This window comes from Wolffia australiana, chromosome 8 (genome assembly GCF_029677425.1).
Source record: "Wolffia australiana isolate 7733 chromosome 8, ASM2967742v1".
In the NCBI taxonomy this organism is placed as follows: Eukaryota; Viridiplantae; Streptophyta; class Magnoliopsida; order Alismatales; family Araceae; genus Wolffia; species Wolffia australiana.
Window position 1 is genome coordinate 8,774,838 of NC_135842.1, and position 19,908 is coordinate 8,794,745.

Sequence of the window (19,908 nt, forward strand, 5' to 3'; positions counted from 1 at the left end):
TCAGTCATCCGTCATCTGTCGTCCCTCATTCTTCATCCGTCCCCCTGTCGTCGCTAATACGTCATCCGTTCCTGTCATCCCTAATCCGTTCTCCGTGTCCCTCGACTGTCCTCTATCATTCCTATTCGTCTTTTGTCGTCCATCATCCGTTTCCTGTCCTCTATCGTCCCTAACACGTCGTCCCTCAACCGTCATCGATTGTATGTCGTCCATCGCCCGTCGTCGATCATCCGTCGTCTATCACCCCTAACCCGTCATCTAACAACCGTCATCCTTGTGTATGTCGTTCATCACCCGTTGTCCGTTTTCCGTCCTCTATCACCCCTAATCCGGCGTCCGTTTTCTGTTGTCCGTTTTCCGTTCTCTATCATCCCTAATCCGGCGTCCATTTTCCGTCGTCTATCACCCCTAATTCGTCATCCGTTTTCCGTCCTCTACCACTCCTAATTCGTCATCAGTCGTCCGTCATCCATCGTCCATGGTCAGCGTTTTGTCCTCGTCTGTCTCCACTCGTCCGTCATCTTTTGTCCATCGTCAGTTCTTCGTCGTCTACTATCCGTCACCTGTCACCCGTCATCCATAATCCGTCACCATCATCATGATCCATTACCGTCATCCATAATCCATTACTGTCATCCACAATCCGTCACCCGTCATCCTTCATCATCCATCCTTGTCCATAATCAGTCACCATCATCCATAATCCGTCACCGACATCCTTCATCCGTCACCGACATCCTTCATCCGTCACCCGTCATCCATAATCCATCACCATCATCCATAATCCGTCACCGTCATTCTTCATCATCCACTGTCATCCATAATCCGTCACCGTCATCCATAATCCATCACCGTCATTTATAATCCGTCACCGTCATCCATAGTGCATCACTGTCATTTATAATCCGTCACCCGTCATCCTTCATCGTCCACCTTCATCCCGTTGGGCAAGACTTTAAATACTTCATTAAAAGGCTAAATTTTTGAAAAAAAGCTCAGATTCATCTTCCTCTAACTGGCCATGGCGGGAGGGAAACTCCTCCTCCTCCTCCTCCTCCTCCTCCTCTGAGGAGGGGGAGAAGGAGATGGCGTCGCCATTGCCAAGCTCGGCCCCTCGCGAAGCTCGTCCATGGCTCGCCAGCAGGCCGAAGAACAGATCTCGCGGCTCGTCCAATCATGCCCGGACATGCCGTCCCTCCGCCGAATCCACGCTCTCCTTCTCAAAATTTCGCCCCCTTCGTCTTCCTTCTTCGCGCTCTCCAAAATCCTCGGCTTCTGCGCCTCTTCCCCCTCCGGAGACATGGCCTACGCCCGTCGGATCTTCCTTCAAATGCCTTCCCCGAACATCTTCTCCTGGAATTCCATGATCAGGGGCTGCTCCAACCTCCACCCTCCTTCTACTGAACCCATCTCCATCTACAGAACTCTTCTCCGTCGCGGGTCCGCCTCCCCCAACAGCTTCACCCTTTCCTTCGCCTTGAAAGCCTGCTCCTTGGTCTTGGCTCTCTGCGAGGGCGCCCAGATCCACGCCCAGGCTTGCAAATTTGGTCTCGATTCCAGCCCTTTTGTGCTCACCGCGCTGCTGAATCTCTACGCCAAGTGCGAGCTCGTTGGTGAAGCGAGATCAGTGTTTGAGGCCGCCCAAGAGAAGAATTTGGTGACTTGGAGCGTGATGATTGGTGGGTATGCGAGGGTTGGCATGGTGAATGAGGCTTTGGAGATGTTCAGGAAGATGCAGGAGATGGGAATTGAGCCTGATGAGGTGACTATGGTTAGTGTGATCTCTGCTTGTGCGAGGTCCGGGGCATTGGGATTGGGAAGATGGCTCCATGCGCTTGTGGATAGGAAGGGGATTAGCTTGGATATGGAGCTCAGCACCGCTCTTCTTGATATGTATGCAAAGTGTGGCTCAATTGCCATGGCGAGGAAGCTGTTTGATGCAATGCCTGAGAGGGATACCAAGGCGTGGAGCTCCATGATCGCCGGGCTCGCCGTCCATGGCCTTGTGGAGGACGCGCTGGCCCTCTTCGCCGAGATGAGATCCGTCAAGGTACTTTGTATGAAATTGCCATCGGAGGAGGGGAATTGCCTGATCTGGACACCATTGATTTTCTCCAGAGTTTCTTGCTGGTGTTTGTGGATTATGACGGAAATCGTCAGCCTCATCCAACAACATGTCATTGTTGTTTTCATTGTCATCGTCATCGTCAACAGCTTTTGTGCAGTGACTATTTAATTGTCATTGTCATCCTCCAGAAGATGAATGTAGATGATGATTTTGTTATCATCTATGGTCACTTAAGTGAGGTTTACAAAGGGACGACGAAGATTTTGTCTTGTTGTCATCATTGTAGTCGTCGTCCTGAGGACGAGGAATGATGGGGATGATGATGATCTTGTCATCGCTATCGTCCTCCTGGTGAGGGCAAATGATGGGGATGATGATCATTAGTCATTGTCCTCTCATCATCGTCGTGATTATCATTATCATCATCATCATCATCAGTGATGGCAAACAACTACTTCTAGATGATGGAATGAACGGAACTTTTGCAGGTGAAGCCGAATGAGGTGACATTCATTGGAGTGCTATCGGCCTGTGCCCACCGGGGGCTGGTCTCAGAAGGGCGGCGGTTCTGGTCAACCATGCAAGAGCTTGGGGTCCATCCATCCATGGAGCTCTACGGCTGCATGGTCGATCTCCTTTGCCGAGCAGGGTTGGTTGACGATGCCAACTCCTTTGTTAGTGCCATGCCCATCCCCCCAAATTCAGTAATATTTAGAACTCTGCTTGTCGGATGCAAGAACACGAAGATGGTGGAAACAGGCGAGGACGTGGCAAGAAAGCTGCTCGAGCTTGAGCCGACAAATGCGGAGAATTATGTCCTTCTCTCCAATCTGTATGCACAGAGCTTCCAGTGGGAGAAGGTGGGCAGGCTGAGGAAGACGATGAAAGACCGCGGGGTGAAGGCCATGCCAGGGCTAAGCTGTGTGGAGGTTGGTGGACGAGTACATGAATTCATCGCTGGTGGCGGGTCCCACCCAGAGATGGAGGGGATCAGGAAGATGATGAAGGAGATAGAGGAGAGAATCAGGAGGGCTGGGCACAGGCCGGTGACAGCGATGGTGATGCATGATGTGGGGGAGGAGGAGAAGGAGATGGCGCTGTGCGAGCACAGCGAGAGGCTGGCCATCGCCTTTGGGATGATGAAGATGGCACCACCGGTGATTATCAGGGTGGTGAAGAACTTGAGGGTCTGTGCAGATTGCCATGAAGTGACCAAGATAATAAGCAGGGAGTTTGAGCAAGAGATTGTGGTGAGGGACCGCGTCCGGTTTCATCGCTTCAAAGGAGGTGTCTGCTCATGTGGGGATTTCTGGTGATCAGATCCATGCTAAGTTATATGCTTAACTACATTGTCATTGGAAGTCGCAAGCCTAATCTCTCTTGGACATGATATATTCAACCTATCCTAAGGTCAGCCCAACTGGCACTCAGGTTGACTGAATTGGTCAAATCATGGAAGTTGGTTTCGGTGGTTGGGTCTACTTTGGGTCGGGTAGACCTGCTGTTCTGACCAGGTCATCTAACCCCAACTAGGGTCCTGCAGAGACCTACTCCAGCACAGCAAGCCCTCTCTTTAGCATTTAGCCAGAAAAAATTATCAGTGACTCAAGGATACTGGCATAAATATCGGTTGCAAAATAGTGGGCTGGGTGAATCACATAATGTATTAGCAGACCGATTAAGAGATCCAATTTTGAAGTTGTGTCGGTTCAAGCTTGTAAGAACAAAAATGAGAAAGTTATTATGCGAAAAATGCAATGGAAGAATGTGTTATTGCAAATCCGCAAGTGTGTACCTGGCCACCTTGGGTTTTGGAAATTAGACATACCAAACAAAGACACCAATACATTCAAATGGTGCAGCGTTGTCCTAATCAAAATCCAAAATACATTGGAATTGAGTTGAGTAGTTCTAGGTTTGTGACAGATGCCCCTTGGAGATCTACGGAAGAAGAAGATAAAATCTACTTCACTCTTAAGTCAAGTGGGATCTAGCCATTTCATTCGCCAAAGTTTTGTATTTAAAATAAGGACCCTGCTACACGGGCAACCGGTTGCCCCAAAGGAATCTTGGGCAACCGGTTGCCTCATTTTTTTTGGCGCTCTTCTTCTTTCGCGCTCTCTCTCGCCCCTTTCACGCTCTTTTTTTTCCGCTATCCCTCGCGCTCTGTTTTTCTCTGCTATCTCTCCTTTTCCCGGGCAACCCGTAATCCCCTCTCTCTCTCTCTCTAACTTTACTCTCTCTCTCTCTCTCAAATTCTAAGCAAACCACTTGGTCCTGACTGGATTCTAAGCATACAGAAACCAAAAAGTGTTATTAATGCATTTTAAGTGGATTCTAAATCTTACAGCAGCAGGGATATCCTCCTCAAGATAGTTGTCAAAATCCCAGTTGTACATCTCAACAAGATCAAGTTGCTTCAAGAAGTCCTCTATAGTAGTTGAAAGTCGCTCGTGCAGGTCGAATAGTGGCGGAGAAACGGACCTATGACTCTCTTCAAGGATGCTCACTAACCCCCGGCTAAGCTCTCCAATCTGACTCGAAAGGGCAGAATTCTGACCAGCTTCCAACAATCTAGAAATCTTAACATGGACATCCTCAAAGCGTTGAGACAGTTGGGCGTCTTCCAATAATTTTGATATTTGGTCAAAGAATTTGTCTGATATCTCCCTCAGTTGACTTTCACTGATATAGCCTGAGACCCTCTCGGTGAGACGAGTTAAAGTTTCAGTCAACTTTGTGACTAGTTGTGACTCCTTCCACGAAGATAGGACATCATCGTTGCCCTCACTAGGTTGTATTGCCAGATTCTGTTCTTCGGGTATGGCAGATCTGTTACCATTAATACGAGCAGATACTGTCGTATTATATGGTTTGAAAGAAGTTTTTCCCTCTTCATTTGAGCCCTCTTGGTCAATGCGTGTGCTCAGGCAGGCACCCCTCACTTCAACAATCCACGTGTCGAACCGTCGAGTAGCCATGCTTCGTGCAAATGAAGCCTGAAATAGTGAAAAGAAATGAGAGGAAATGAGCCTAAGCTACCCAAGGTGACCAACATCCGAGAAACACAACTAAGTTACCACGAAATTAATGCAAAAAAGTAGATAAATTACATCATCCAAAGGATTATGATCTCCTCCTCTTATGCCCAGATCCAAGAAGAACAAAATGGGATAAAGCCAAAAGAGTTTATAGGATATTGATACGAAATATTAGATAAATTTGTAAACAAGCTAAAGGATTAGGATTTTCTCTTCTCAAGCCCAAATCCCAAATTGCCAATCTGGGATAAAGCCAATAAATTTGCTAGGAGATTTAAAACGAATTGTCCAGTCTCTCTAGCTTTAAGCTGGAAAAAGTTAAAATGCAAATGAGAATTGTCAGTTGGACGCATCCCGTGTTACACAAGCATGCGCTCAATTGTGAGGTAAAGATGAATAAAAATACTCTCATTTAAAGGATTCAGAATGAAGATGTATTCATTGTAGAATTTCAGAGTATTTATGCAATAAGATGGATGAAGAAATAGAAAAATAACAAAATTACCTCTCTCTATTTGGCTTTAAAACAGTCGCCGATTTCATCTTTTCGGTAATCACTAACCTGGGCCCGCAACTCCAAGACTTCATGGCTTTCTTGAGAAAGGCGAGACTGCTCTTGAATTACCCACGGAATAGGTGTTGACGGAGTTGACCAAGATACAATCAAACTGTTTTACAAGTTCTGGCGTTGTGCCCTTGCTGCCCGCAGCTAGAGCAAGTGACACCCCTCTACTTCTTTTTACTTTGCAGCTGCTCTGCCATGCTTATGTAGCGCTTGTTCCCTATTTTGGGTCGTCCTTTGCAACGAGCTTTCAACGGATTTCTAACAATATCTTCCTCTAAATCAGACAACGCACGGTGCGATGTCTGTAGGTTTCTTTCAATAGTTTCGCCCAAAACAATCATTGATGCCTTGTACAACTGAAATGTGCTCTCGGTTCCAATTGAACGGTGTAAAATGGGCTTTGTCAGAGCCGTTAGTTCAAACAGACGTTGATCTTCGGTCATTCCTTGTGTAGCCCTGACTTCAGAGCTGGGTCGCGTAGCCAACGCAATATCGATGAAGACAGACTGAATATCCACAGTTTCACAGTCCTTTTTCTAGCGTCGATTAAACATTGAGACAGGGCATGATAATATGGTATTGTGACAAAAACAATACAACATGTGTCTGCATACAATACCGAGCCAAATCGCCTTCCTACATGAGCGCGTACTTTGTTCAACGTAGCCAATGGACATCCTCACAACATGAAATTTGTTTGGAAAGTCTTTGTGACTGATTAGGAAATATCCCTGATCTTTGGAATCATCTGCAACACAGGTATATGAAAGCGACATTCCTGATTCAGCTTTGAGAAGAACCTGGGCATAATTTCTCAATATTTGAAGAGCATCATTAATTAGAGGATCCATTGTTGCTGCGGCAAACTTGGTGGAAAGGCTAGCTTGGGACAACTTCTCTTGCGATCGTGTTTCGATTGCATCAAAACCATCAATAATGTGCAATAGAGACGAATTCGACAGTAACGCGGATTTGATTTGACAGTTGACCATCTCCTTGCGTTGTGTAGAAGACACACCTGCGACGAAGTTGTTATGGGTGTAAGCGAATGCCCACTACTTTTTTTCCTCGAGAACTCGAAGATAGGATTCTACCGCTTGCCATTTTGACTTCAATGTTGAAAATTCCATCTCGAATCCATCAACATCTTCAATGGAGCCGACCCTCCAGAAATCATCCATGAATCCGCTGAGATTGGCCCTCAAAGAGCTAGCTAGAGCACGAGTGATATTCTGGGAAATGTGGAATCTGCACAGTAGATGGACTGTAGTGGGCCAAATGTCCTTAATAGCTCGGGCCAATTCCATATCGCCATCTGTAAACAAGATGACGGGATCGAGATTCGTATATGATCGAAATTGTTGAAGAGCCCAAGAGTAGGAGTCAAATTGCTCGTCGGACAAAAGACAACCAGCAATCAATACTGTCAAACCATGGTTATCGATCACTGTGAACATCATTAGAGGCATGCGAAAGCGATTCGTCTTGTTTTTAGCATCGATTTCTAAAACATTGTTGAACTGCACATACTTCTCTTTGCCATTAGCTGAAATACAGAAAACTCTCTCCAAGCGAAGTGTGTCATCATTCAATTGGAAATTGAAGGACCAACCATGATTGGACTTCTCTTTCAATAATTTGACAAAATCGTTAGTCTCGCGAGCTCTGCTAGAAGATTTTTGTAACAAATTCTGTACATCTCTTATTGTCCACGTAACTAGAACATCTGGAAAATGCTCCTGCTCTATCAATGTCTTGATTTGAGAGCACCTGAGCATGCCAAATTCGTTTAACTCCAGCATTTTTGTTTTCACTTCGTCCGGAATGAAGCGATTTTGCGGCATTTGGGCCAATTCAACTTCAGTAAAAAGATCGTGATTATGCTGATTATTTATCTGATACACTTCATAGACGCCCGAGGCTTGATTTAACCGCAGCTTAATTACGAATGGACATTGACATTTCAATGTCCTCTTCTCTCTTTGGAACTCTGTAGAAACTGAGGACTGCTTCATCGATGCCTGACCACCGCGAAAACAAAGAAACCTAATGAATTTCAAGTGCTTGGAACTCTTCTGACCAAGGGGGCAGTTGGCGTACGTGGTATACTTCTCACGTGGTTGCTCGAGTGTTTCGAAGACATCTCCAACGGATACTTTCTGAGTTTCTACAGAAGCCGAAATCAAGTTTCTACAACTGTTCAAACTCGTTAGAACACCACTAGATGATGTAGGTCAAGCATGAGCAATTGACGATTCGATGACGGGAGCAACATCTAATACTCCCGTGCTAGCACAACCAACATCTTCATTCAAGGAGCTACCGTTGACCAACATCGCTTGAGGCAGTGGTGAAGCAGTTGCGTCTTCAGAGATCATAGCAACCCCAGCTTCAGCACCCTTCATTGCCGAAAATCAATTTGTAGGGTTTCCTATGTTCTCTCTTCATGTCCCTCATAGATAGATAGATAGATAAAGAGACAAATAAGAGGCAGAAGAAGACAAAGAATAAGAAGGAGACGATGATGAAGATAAAGAAGCAGACGATGAAGAGGAAGAAGACAGACAAGTCAAAGAAAAGAAAAAAAAATGGAACCACCATCAAGCGATAACAAGAAGGAATGTATGAATTCAAGAGTTTAGAAAAGGGAAAGAAGAAGTAAATGTGTATATACTTGAAGCCCAGGTTAACATTCCATAGTCACCAAGAGTCTCAGTGGACCATCAAAGACCTAAGTTAACCTTCTTCAATGACTTTTGATATTTGGCACTACAGTTAAGGGAACAAGAGTACAAAATGGGTATTACTATGGTTCAGTTCATGCTCTATCGAATGATTGACAAAATACTGGCTTCTATCAAACGGAACATAGTTGATCCATGTTTTATCTGTTACAAAACTTTCTGATTATCAATACATATCATGTAGCATGGCATCAATGTAAATCCACAAATCCATTTTCATGCTGCAAGTTTATGTAATGACTTTTAATCATGTTTGCCTAAGATTGTAGCCCCATTTCACCAAATTATCTCTTTCCACAGATACATTCTTGTACTTGAAGAAAAATGCGAGCTGGGTAAAGATACAAAGGCAAAAAAAGAAATTTTCAGACAAAGAATAAAAAACAGCACAAGCGAGGGCTCGGTTTCGAGATGAATATATCTACAGTCTTCGTCAACTCAGTGAAATCAGCACTAAAGAAAGCATTCATACAAAGCAGTGTGAAAGAGCAGGCAAACATTGAAAGCAATGAAGCTGTAGTGTGCGCAATATTAGCTCAATTTTCTGTCACACTCTTTGTCCTATGGGTGAGGAACTGCCCAGAAGGCATGTTCCAGTAATGTACTATCACGTTCATATCAATGCATTTTATTTCTTAAAAAAAAACAAAAAAAGATAGATAGATAGATAGATGGATAGATAGATAGATAGATGGAGAGATTGCGGAAAATGCGGAGGAAGCAGGGTCCTACCTGGACTCGTCTTTCTCGGTCCGTCATCGCGTAGCCTAGTAGTCGTGTCTTGGCGTTGATGGTCGGGGCGGCGATTGTATGCGCTAACGGGGCTTTCCAGAATCTTGAGAATCGCCGGAGGATCGCCGGGAAGAGAGAGAGAATATAGGAAAGTGAAAGGGGCGAGAGAGAGCGCGAAAGAAGAAGAGCGCCAAAAAAAATGAGGCAACCGGTTGCCCAAGATTCCTTTGGGGCAACCGGTTGCCCGTGTAGCTGGGTCGTTAAAATAAAAACTGCAAAAAGATGAGAGAGAAATCCACTTCGCTCTGAGTCAAGTGGGGTTTGTCACAGAAATCAATGAGATATAAAAATATAACTTAAGGAACTAAATTAGATTTTTTTTGTTTAACCTTGAATTTTTAGGTTTAAATTGCATAATGTTTAATGGTGACTTATGCAATCTATACCTAAAAAATTAGTGGAAAAAATTAGAAAAAAGTGTTTTTATGGACCAAATTTGATGTTATCATATATGCACTTAAATGTATTACAAATTATGGTTTTACCTTCCATTGAAATATTACAGATGCTTATAAAAACCAAACTTAAAAATTACTATTAGAATTAATAAAAGGACAACAAAATAAAATGATATAGGTGAAAATTGCCAAAAAAAAATTCTCTCTCGAGAACTTTGGAATATCAAGAGATTACAATAAGCAGGATATACCTTCCCCGCATAACATTCAACAGAACCAAAATAAAAGGACATTAATGTGAAAGAAGATACATGAATGAGGTAGGAATATTTATAAAACCCTCGAAATCATCAAGATGTAATGCCTAAATTATGAATAACATATTTATTGTTTAAACTAGTAAGTAGTTAAAATTTCCCATCAATGGGATCAACACATATTGCAATATCGTCATCATAAATTATTTAAGGTAAGGGAATTTTTTGGCTATGTGAAATGCAAGAAATATAGCGTCTATAAATATCAAATCATTACTGTTTAAGATTTGATGTGACCCATGCATCATGATCATTGGTCAGCTTGTGTACCTGATTAAATTAAAATGATGGTGTTAATTTTGTTGTCATTGGTATGTGAGTTTATTAAACATTTAACCAGTGGGATAAGACAAGTTAGTGATAGGTAAGGGTCATCCCAAAAGGAACGGCAATCAGGATTTTAATGACATTAAAATGGTGATTAAGATGGCGAGAAGGGATAATTTTAGCCAAGAACTAGATATGGGAGAGAAATGGTAAGGTGAGAAGTTAATAATTAATACTAAGGATATTATGCATATTAGTATAAAATATGGAGCGTACAGATTATTGTTGTAGTGAGAAAATTAGAGTCCCAAGAATGGAGAGTTGACCAATTTTGAAGTCTTTAAAAAATTGAAAAGTTACCTTTCCAGCTGTCAGCATTCCATGTCCTCTATTTGTAGGGTGAGGATGACTTGATCTGATTCTTGAGCCATATATGGATACGTTTTCTTAAGTCACATGAACATAGATATGGAGCTTAGTCTAGATCCTTAAAAAGGTGGAACTAGTTTGACCGAGTCATGGTTCCTCAGTATGTTGGATATGGGACTTGGATGCCCATTTTTGCGGCTTGGGTATCCCACTTTTTGGGAATTCAACGCCGACCTTTTCACTTGGGATTCTCCTTTGGTCCCATTGGAATCTAGAAATTATCATTAAACTAAATTTTCATTTCAATGAAATAACCTTAATAAGATGGGTCAATCTTACCACGACTTCAAGGAAGTAAAATATAGTTGTTCTAAGTATATCAAAATATACACAATAATACACAGCCCGATGTACTTACTTATTTTTTTATTCAATTAAAAGATTCCTCAAAAATAGATTATAATGTGTTTTATAAAATGAATAATAAATGCTTAATTATATACCACTTACAAAATTCCATCAGTTTGCATCACTTTTGTTCACTATATTCCACCTTTTGTATTAATTTCTTTTCCTAGAATCCACCATTTATTCTATATCAAAATTGTAAACTCTATTTATAGTTTCCATTTATATAAATTCATATCAATTTTGTACATCATCCCCATTGTGTGATGAATGTTCATGTAGCCATGCACACAACACCACACTGCCGACGTACTCATAGTCTTTTAGGCATTGGCTGAAAATACCATATTTTTGAATAATTCAGGATATGGGAGGGATTTCTCTTTCTCCACTGGAGCCCTCTGATCGAATCAGCCAAGACATATGCCTGTCACCCATCACTGCTGGCCGTAGCTGCCTATTGCCACTGTTGGCAACTGATGAGATAAAATTTAAAAATTCAAGCAATATGAAATTATATAAAATATGAAAAATATAAAAATATCAATTGTAAAATACAATAAATGTTTTTCTTTGAAATTAATTCCTGGGAAATCTTAAAAATTATAAAATCCAGAGAGATTATAAATTTATCCTATATAACCTTACATTAATTAGATTTTTTGTTCAAAGTATTAAATATAATTAGTAAAATAATATATGCTATATTCACGAATATTTCTTTCCTTTCTATGTAGATATAAGATCCATAAATATATATAATTATATAGAGTGAATAATAATTTCTAAAAATATATTTCCAGACTCCAAAATCATTATCTCACTGTCATTTATTTCATCTTATGGATCAACCGCTTAATATAACCAATATTAATCATAGAGAATTTAAGCGACAAATTTATGAAAAAGGCCGTTTCTTACTTTTAAATTGAAAATGACATGAAAACCAAAAATTTAGATGCATCACTAATTCTTGGCAACATCTCGCAGGTCATCCTTAGATTTTTATTTCATCATTAAAAAAAATAATTCATGTGTATGAAGTGTTTGATAAATTAGTTTTTTTTTGCATGCATTCTCTCCATGGTATTCTAAATGTGAGCCTTATTTCTAAAGAACATGCTGGGGTAGAGCCTCATGATTTGGAAAGAGAGAATGACATGAGAAGAAATATTTACTTTTATCCATTCATGGTACTAAAATTATAGTGTCTTTACTGCTCTCAATGAAAAGATGGGTCTCACATCTCTCTAAACCACGATCACTCTCTCATTATGAGCGCCTGCATAGTGATAGGGATTCCCCATTCGCCTTCCTAATTGAACAAAAATAAGGGTTAGCAAGTACAGTACATATCTGCTTTGGGGTGGCACAAGTTTTCTTTTAGTTTAGGTGGCCAAGGAATAACCTAAGGGGGGGGGGGCGAATTAGGTTATTTATTTATATTATATTTTTATTTTAAATTAGCCTAGGATTTTTCTACCTAGGAAATGAGGTAGGGAAAATGGGAGACATAATTTTTTTAAAGACAACTTAGGCTAATCCTTAATGTTGTTGGGGGGTCCGTCCCAAGGTGATAATGTGCCCTAACTGAGTTCATGTGAATGCCCCCGAAGAAAATCACTTGGAAATAGTGCTGAACAAGGATACCAAGAAAATGAAAAAGTCGATAAAGCTTTGTCGTCCTCAACCCTTCAAAGGCTTCCACGGAATGACATTGCTTGATCTACTTCAACTTGGCCCCCAAAGCCTTCTTCCCGTGGCCCCCAAAGCCTAAACTTGAGTGATCACAAAGATCTAACAATAACAGTATGTTTCTGAATAATGTATTCTCCTCAACAACACTTAGTATTGATGGCTACTTAAAATACTATTCAAGACAAGGACCAATTTTTTGTATTAACCAAAAATATTTTTATGTCAAAATTTATTAATTCAGAGATAAAGATTCATAAATATAACTATGGATTCCTCCTTGTTTGTAGTCGTTCTTCGTTCAATCCTCTTCTCCTCCACATTTTTCTTTGGATGAAATTCTTGATTTTTGTTTGACCATTGAAGCTTAAAACTCAAATATCTTTTTCATTCCTGCACCAAATTTAAGGATTCAACCTGGAACGGTTTTTTTACACAATTTTGCACAATTTTTATTTCAACGAAGTGTTAAGAAAATCATATAGATATCTAGAGATCAATCTTTCCACATCCTTAGTTTACCGCCGATCCCTCCATGTCCGACTTTAAATCCCTGTAACTCTTTCCAAACTCAACCAAATGACACATTTCCAAGTTTTTCGGTTTTGTATGGATGTTAAAAACAATTGATGTGTTAAAAAAAGCTCAAAATCAGTATGAAAATTATTCTAACTATTGTAAACTTATCACAAGGTCAAGGATGTGTGAAGTTTGGATGCCGGCCTTCTTTCCTTCGAAACTTGAAATATCCTGCACCAAAAAACACGATTCTAAGTTCTGTGGACTTGGATTGATATTAAAAATAAATTATCTCTTCAAAGATTGCTCAAGCACTGCTTCAAAATTGCTCCACGAATTGAGACATCTCTCTAACTTTTGGACTTTGATTTTCAAAGGGCAAGGAGAAGGGAATTTGAAATTTGGGCTCAAAACTGAATATATGGAATTAGAAATCTGAAAGGGCATAATGATAATATGTCAAAAGGGCAACAGTCATATGCATTGATTATAATTAAGTTTGATTTTAACTTTAACTTTGATTTTTTATATTTACAATTTTGCCATCAATTCAAAATACTTTTCAAGAGTTAAGAGCAAAAACTAGCCGTTATGGCAAGGGTTTGAGTTTTAAAATAATCTTAAAATTTTAGGTATGTTTACCACATCATTTAAACAAAGATATCACCATTGGATAATGATATCTTCATGTAATTGATTTTCATTAAATCATCAGTAAATTTAGCCTTAAATACTCGAAGTTGGTAAATAGGATTTTGAATAAGTTATTCAACAAATAAAATAAAGTTAAATTCACACAAATACTTGAAAAATGTTAAAAACTATGTTTATCTTCATGTTATAAAAATTTAAGTCTTAAATACATGATTTGACTTGTTCATCGTATGATCAAACTAAGTAGCCTTTTAATATATCTAAGGCTCCTGTCTTATCTTCCCATACAATCAGTCAACTACTTGACTGAGGGCCTATTGTGCTTTGATCACAATCCTTATCGAGGCATGCATCACTTTGAACATTCATCAAAACACACATTGAAGCATTGCGCTAAAAATGCCCTTAAAGCTTAATCTCCATTTTGCAATGTCAGAGTTTTGATAAAAAGGTCAAAACATCGTGTGCCACCTTTGAAGAAAACACAAACGAAGGAAAGCAAACTAAAGTGAAGTAATGCAAATTATACCAGCTAGATTCCTTGAAAGAATAAAGTAAAATTTGAAAAATATAGGTGGCAATTAATTATACAGAGATGAACCCTTGGAATTTAGAAGGTGCATCTGGGATGGTAAATACCCATAAGAACAAAAAGATATCATGGAAGGTTCAGGGTATGCTTTGATATGAGATTGTAATTGATATATAGTATCCATATGATAAAATTTTCAACCTCCATAACGAAATTTTAGAAAATATATTGCTAAAAAACTGCTTTAAGTTTAGTTGATTTTATCCCATATATTAATAATATACTCCTCATTCTATCAAATAATAATCTTATAATCAACTATGATATTTTATTTCTTCAAAAAATTCCTGAAATTACACTCATATGTTAGCCACATGATTCATCCATACAAATTTTAATGTCAACGCTTATAAATAATATCTGAATATCATTAATATGAAAAAATAAATTGATAAATAAAGCCAAATTTAATTAAAGGGTTAATTCCTTTGACTATTATCATATCCTTAACTGTAGTCTCTCCCTTCCATTTCAAATTTATCTAAATTTTCATGTCAAGTAAAATTAGGGATCCAAGTTTTTAAGGATCTTATAGGGCTATATTATCCCAAAATAATCATTATTGTTATACTTAAAAAAATAAATAATACACTCTTAGCTAAGTATATTAAGAGTAGATTTTATTATAGAAATATGTGCGTACATAAGTTCTCTAATGTCCATTATATTATCCCCATTGTCCTTAGATAAACTTTCTTATAGGATTATATTACTTAAATATTTTCAATACGGAAGTACATATAACTTTCTCATGGTCCAAAGTTTTTGAAAATATTCTTCTCTTTATAAATTATCAATAATTCCAGTAAATTTTAATTAATCGTACACTAAAGAAAATTGATTTTTCAACATACTTTAAACTTCATATTCTTCTTAAGATATTATTAAGTTTAATTCAATTTTAGTTAAATCATAATGCTGACAAATTGGGTATCATATCTGAAATGAACCACATCGTTTTAGTGTTCAACCCAATCACTAAATTATAAAGGAAACCACGATATAGAAGATAAAGATTATTTCAATGAATATTTTTATGTTTTTGGTACTATCGAAAGAAATTATGGAATCCATTAAAATTAATTCATTTACGTGAATATTTCCATGCCCCTTTAATAAAATCATGCATTCATATCATTTGCGTATCACATTTTTTATAGATTAATTATGTGCGTGCTATCATATTGTTTAATGGTTAAATTCATATTTAGATGAATATCATAGTACCTTGAATTCGATCGGATGCTTTCATATTAATTCCCAGAGTGAACTCAATTGATATGGATTTATTTATATGAAACACATGTTTTCAACACATGCTAATGATGATATCTAGTGAAATGATTGGTGTCTTATGGATTTGACTTTTCAAAATTGTAAATAGGTTATGTAAATGGGAAGCCTACTAGAACAGGTTTAATTCAGCAATTGGGCTCAATGCCAAAGTATAAAAGTTTTAAGCTATTGAAGTATGTCAACCACAGCCCTTGGAGTTTCAAAGCTCTTGGATATTGCGACATCATTGATAAGCCGAAAATAGGGGTGAGAATTACGCAAATTTTTAGCCCTTGTCGTTGTGAATTTTTGGCTTATGCAATAAAATTTATAAAACTCTACTTAATATGTATAGTGATAAGTATGAGTGTCGTCCAAGGGAGGCAAGTAGGAATTTCAATTTGATTTAATTTTTGGTGTTTTAGATCCTAATTAGAGTGAATTTGATCTTCAATGAGGATCAAGTCACCCTAATTAGGTGAGAATTTAGAGAGGGGGGTAGGAGAGATGGGAAGATTAGAAGAATTAAGAGCTCTAAATTTCCTTATTTGATCCTAATTAAAGGATCCAAGAAATCATTTAGAGAGGTTGAAAGAGGGTTCTTAAAATGAGTTGGGTTGATTTTTCAGATTGATAATTCAGAACTAAAATGGGGTAAATTGAGACTTCTAAAAATTAAAACTAAATTTTTTATAATTTTCTTTTGTAATGCAATTGAATGCCCAGGTAAAATTCCTCAATTTCTCCTCTCAATCCTAATCAGGGCTTGTACATGCCGCTCAAGCCAAGCGATTTAGAAGTTCAGACTAGAATGGAGATGAAGAAACAAACAACTTAACCTATTTCATTCAAAATGCACAAAAGTTTGAATACAATGAAAGAAAAAAATACCAAAACTGTTGATCCAGGCTGGGACTCCTCTCTGTCTTGCAGCTGTGATGAAGCACCCTCTAGAATGAGCTCCCCCTCTCGAAATTTAGCTTTTATACTTAGGTTATAGGGTAAAAATCACCATTTTACCCCCGTTTAGTAATTAATATTTATCTATCAATTTAGGCTAGATCTGAATGATCTAAACGTACAGATAGAAAGAGGGGATCAAGACGAACAAATCCATAAAAAAATCATCTCAATCGGACTTCAGGATCAAAAGTTATTAATAAATCAATTTTAAACCAATTTAATCCATTGGATTTAAAATTGATTTATTTATTAGTTTCGTTTTTAAACACGCAATGACGTGTCGCTCTCTCATTGGCTGGCGCATTTTGAATCCTCCTTTTTGCAGAAAAGTCCTTAAAAAGCCTGGAATTGCTTTTGGACGCCGCCCAAAAGTAATTGCGTATATGCCCCTGGCGCACTCTCTCTCCTCCGATTTCTCCTAAAACATTAAAAATATATATAAAAAATTGCAATAAAACCCTGAATGATTTTAAATAGGATCTTTACGCCTGCCGTGGCGACCGAGAGCTGTTTTTAGGATCTTTTTGCAACGAAACGTTGCAAAAAGGCCCCAAAAAGTCTAGAAATTGCATAAATACATTTTTTTCTCTTATAAATATGCCCTTTTTTCATAGAATAAATGCATTTCTTCTTGAAATAAATCCCAGAAAATTCCTAAAAATTCGTAAAAAATTCTAGAAAATTCTAGAAAATTCTAGAAAATTCCCTGATTAATTCCCATGTTGATAAATGTCGAAATAAACTTTTGAATGTCCCATTTTCATCCAAAAATAATTATTTCGAGCTTCAATAAATCCTTAAAAATTCATATAATTAACAGAAAATTAGGGAAAAATCAGAAATTACTTGGAAGCATTATTTTTGTGTAAATATATGATAACAACCCAAATTTAAGCCTTTTAAATGCATAAATCATGCTAATAACATGAAATAAAGACCAAAATTAGGGTGTTATCAATCATCTTGGTGAGAAGATACTTTAATGGATGGTAGAATCAATTAAAGTAAATAAAATATGCTTTTATACATGATTTTTGCATTTATTTTAAGTTTTTGATTGCATTATTCAGTAGTTAAGTTTGATATGAGAAAAATATAATAAAGTTTTAAATTTCTATTTTTTCTGAATAATGTTAAAATTTGAGACGAACCCCATTTGCATCCTTTAGAGTCAATTGGATTTTTCTCACATCTTGAAGTTTCTTTATTAAATTTTAGGACCTAGGTATTTTAAATGGTGACTTCTGAATAAAAATTTGATGAAAGAGAAGCCCAAGCCATGTCCTAGACTATAACAGGGAATCCAAATCATGGTCAAAACAATAAAAGAGGCCCAAACAAAAGGTATCCATTTTGAACCCATTCATGTCTTCTAAAGAGCTGGGTGAGATAAAGCAGGAATTATGGAACCGACCCAAAATTTGAGTTTGGAAGGATCATTTCAGAATTTGGGCTACAAGGGATGTGGGTCTAGGCTCAGGATCAAGTCATCCCATTACATAGGCCCTTAGAATTCAATCCAAAGGCCAGCAGAGGTTGGGCACTTTCATTTGACATATTTCATCCTGTCTTTGAATATTGTCTTAAATTTACCCTCCCATATTGTAGGCTGCCTGGTGCATCATATTTTTTGGATACATATTTTTCTAAAAGAGTGTAGGAGAGAGTTTGTTTCATCAAGATTCTTAGAGAAACAAAAACTAGTCTGACGCTAGGGATTTTCTCCTCTCTGTTTTGTAGGCAAGCATTTCTAGACATTGAGTTCTCCAATACTTCAAACCACATCCAAAATTATAGTGATTTTGGGCACCTCATGTTTTGCCCATTCACCACTGCCAACTACCATTCTAGCAGCCTCTAACCCTTATAGCTAGAAACTGTCCCGGTCACCATCTAAACTGACTGGTCGTGATCCATGAAAACAGGATCTGACTGGGTCTGGTTGGCTGATGTTGTGTCAACTTGGTCAGCCATGGCCGAATCCAATTTGAACCAAAATGAACACATCCGAACAAACCCAAATCAAACTCAGATGACTCAATCCAAGCCAAAATGAGCTAATCAAACCTCGGTGATAAGCCAAAAATAGGGGTCAATTTTACCAAATTTAATCCCTTGTCGTTGTCAATTTTGGCTTATACAATAAAATTTATAAAACCTTAACTTAAGATGTATAGTGATAAGTAAAGGTATCCTCCAAGGGAAGCTAGTAAGGAATCCAATTTGATGCTTTGCTTGAGTAATTCAACCCTAATTAGAGTTAATTTGATTTTCAATGAAGATCAAGTCAACCTAATTAGACAAGGAAGTTAGAAAGGGGGGTAGAAGAGATGAGAGGAATAGAAGAAATAAGGGGCTCTAGATTGGCTTCTTTGATCCAAAGAGAAGGGTCAAAGGGGTATATTAGAGAGGTTGCGAGGGAAATCTTGATTTGGTTTGGTTGGTTTTGGAGGTTTGATAATTCATAAATAACTAGACTATTAGATAATAAAAAGGGAAATTTAATCTCCTAGAAAGTGAAGTTTTTTTATAGTTTTAATGTGCACTTGGAATAGCTAAGTAAATCTCTCAATCTCTCCTCTCAATCTCAGTAAGGGCTTGTACATTTTGCTCAAGCCGAACGATTTAGAAGTTCAGACCAAGATCAAGAAGAACGAAGAAGAAATTTAACTAAAACATCATCCAAAATACACTAAAACTTCAAATACAAAGTAGAAAAAAGGTACCAAATAGGTTGATCCAAGCTGCAGCTCCTCTCTGTCTTTCAGCTGTGATAGAGCGCCATCCAGAATGAGCTTCTCCTCTCGAAATTCAGCTTTTATACTTAGGTTACATGGTAAAAATTACTATTTTAGCCCGTTTAATAATTAATTTTTGTCTATCATTGTAGGCTTTATCTGAATGATAACATACCAATATAAAGATGAGGTCAAGACGAAAATAACATGAAAGAAAAAAATCAAAAGAAATGTTAGTAGTAAATTTAACCCGCATCTACCCGTGCGTTTCCTCCAGCATATGCGAATAGCAATTTTCCACATCATCGCTCGTGCGTGTGCATTGTATGCACTGCATGGATGGTGAACTTACCGTCTGGTGGTACACTCATAAAGTGCCGTCGGATTCTCATCTAACGGCCGTGATTCGGCTACGTAACTCGTCGAAAATCGCTATGTGATTTTGCATTTAAGCCCCTTTATAAAATATGAAATAGCCCCCTGATGCCGCCCACAAATAATTG

The 19,908-nt window shown here is 38.3% G+C and overlaps 1 protein-coding gene across 1 annotated transcript; it reads left to right on the forward strand.

The window, feature by feature from the left end:
• Window positions 1–1,000: 1,000 nt before the first annotated feature.
• LOC144706976 (pentatricopeptide repeat-containing protein At1g59720, chloroplastic/mitochondrial-like) lies at window positions 1,001–4,147 on the forward strand. Its single transcript, XM_078580082.1, has 2 exons — window positions 1,001–2,050; window positions 2,557–4,147. The coding sequence occupies exons 1-2, from the start codon at window positions 1,130–1,132 to the stop codon at window positions 3,382–3,384; spliced, it is 1,749 nt and encodes a 582-aa protein (XP_078436208.1). The 5' UTR covers window positions 1,001–1,129; the 3' UTR covers window positions 3,385–4,147.
• Window positions 4,148–19,908: the final 15,761 nt, after the last annotated feature.

Coding starts and splice junctions, on each gene's coding strand:
- LOC144706976 (XM_078580082.1), top strand. CDS start 1,130: ATGGCTCGCCAGCAGGCCGAAGAACAGATCTCGCGGCTCGTCCAATCA. Junction 2,051..2,556: donor CCGAGATGAGATCCGTCAAG/GTACTTTGTATG, acceptor GAACTTTTGCAG/GTGAAGCCGAATGAGGTGAC.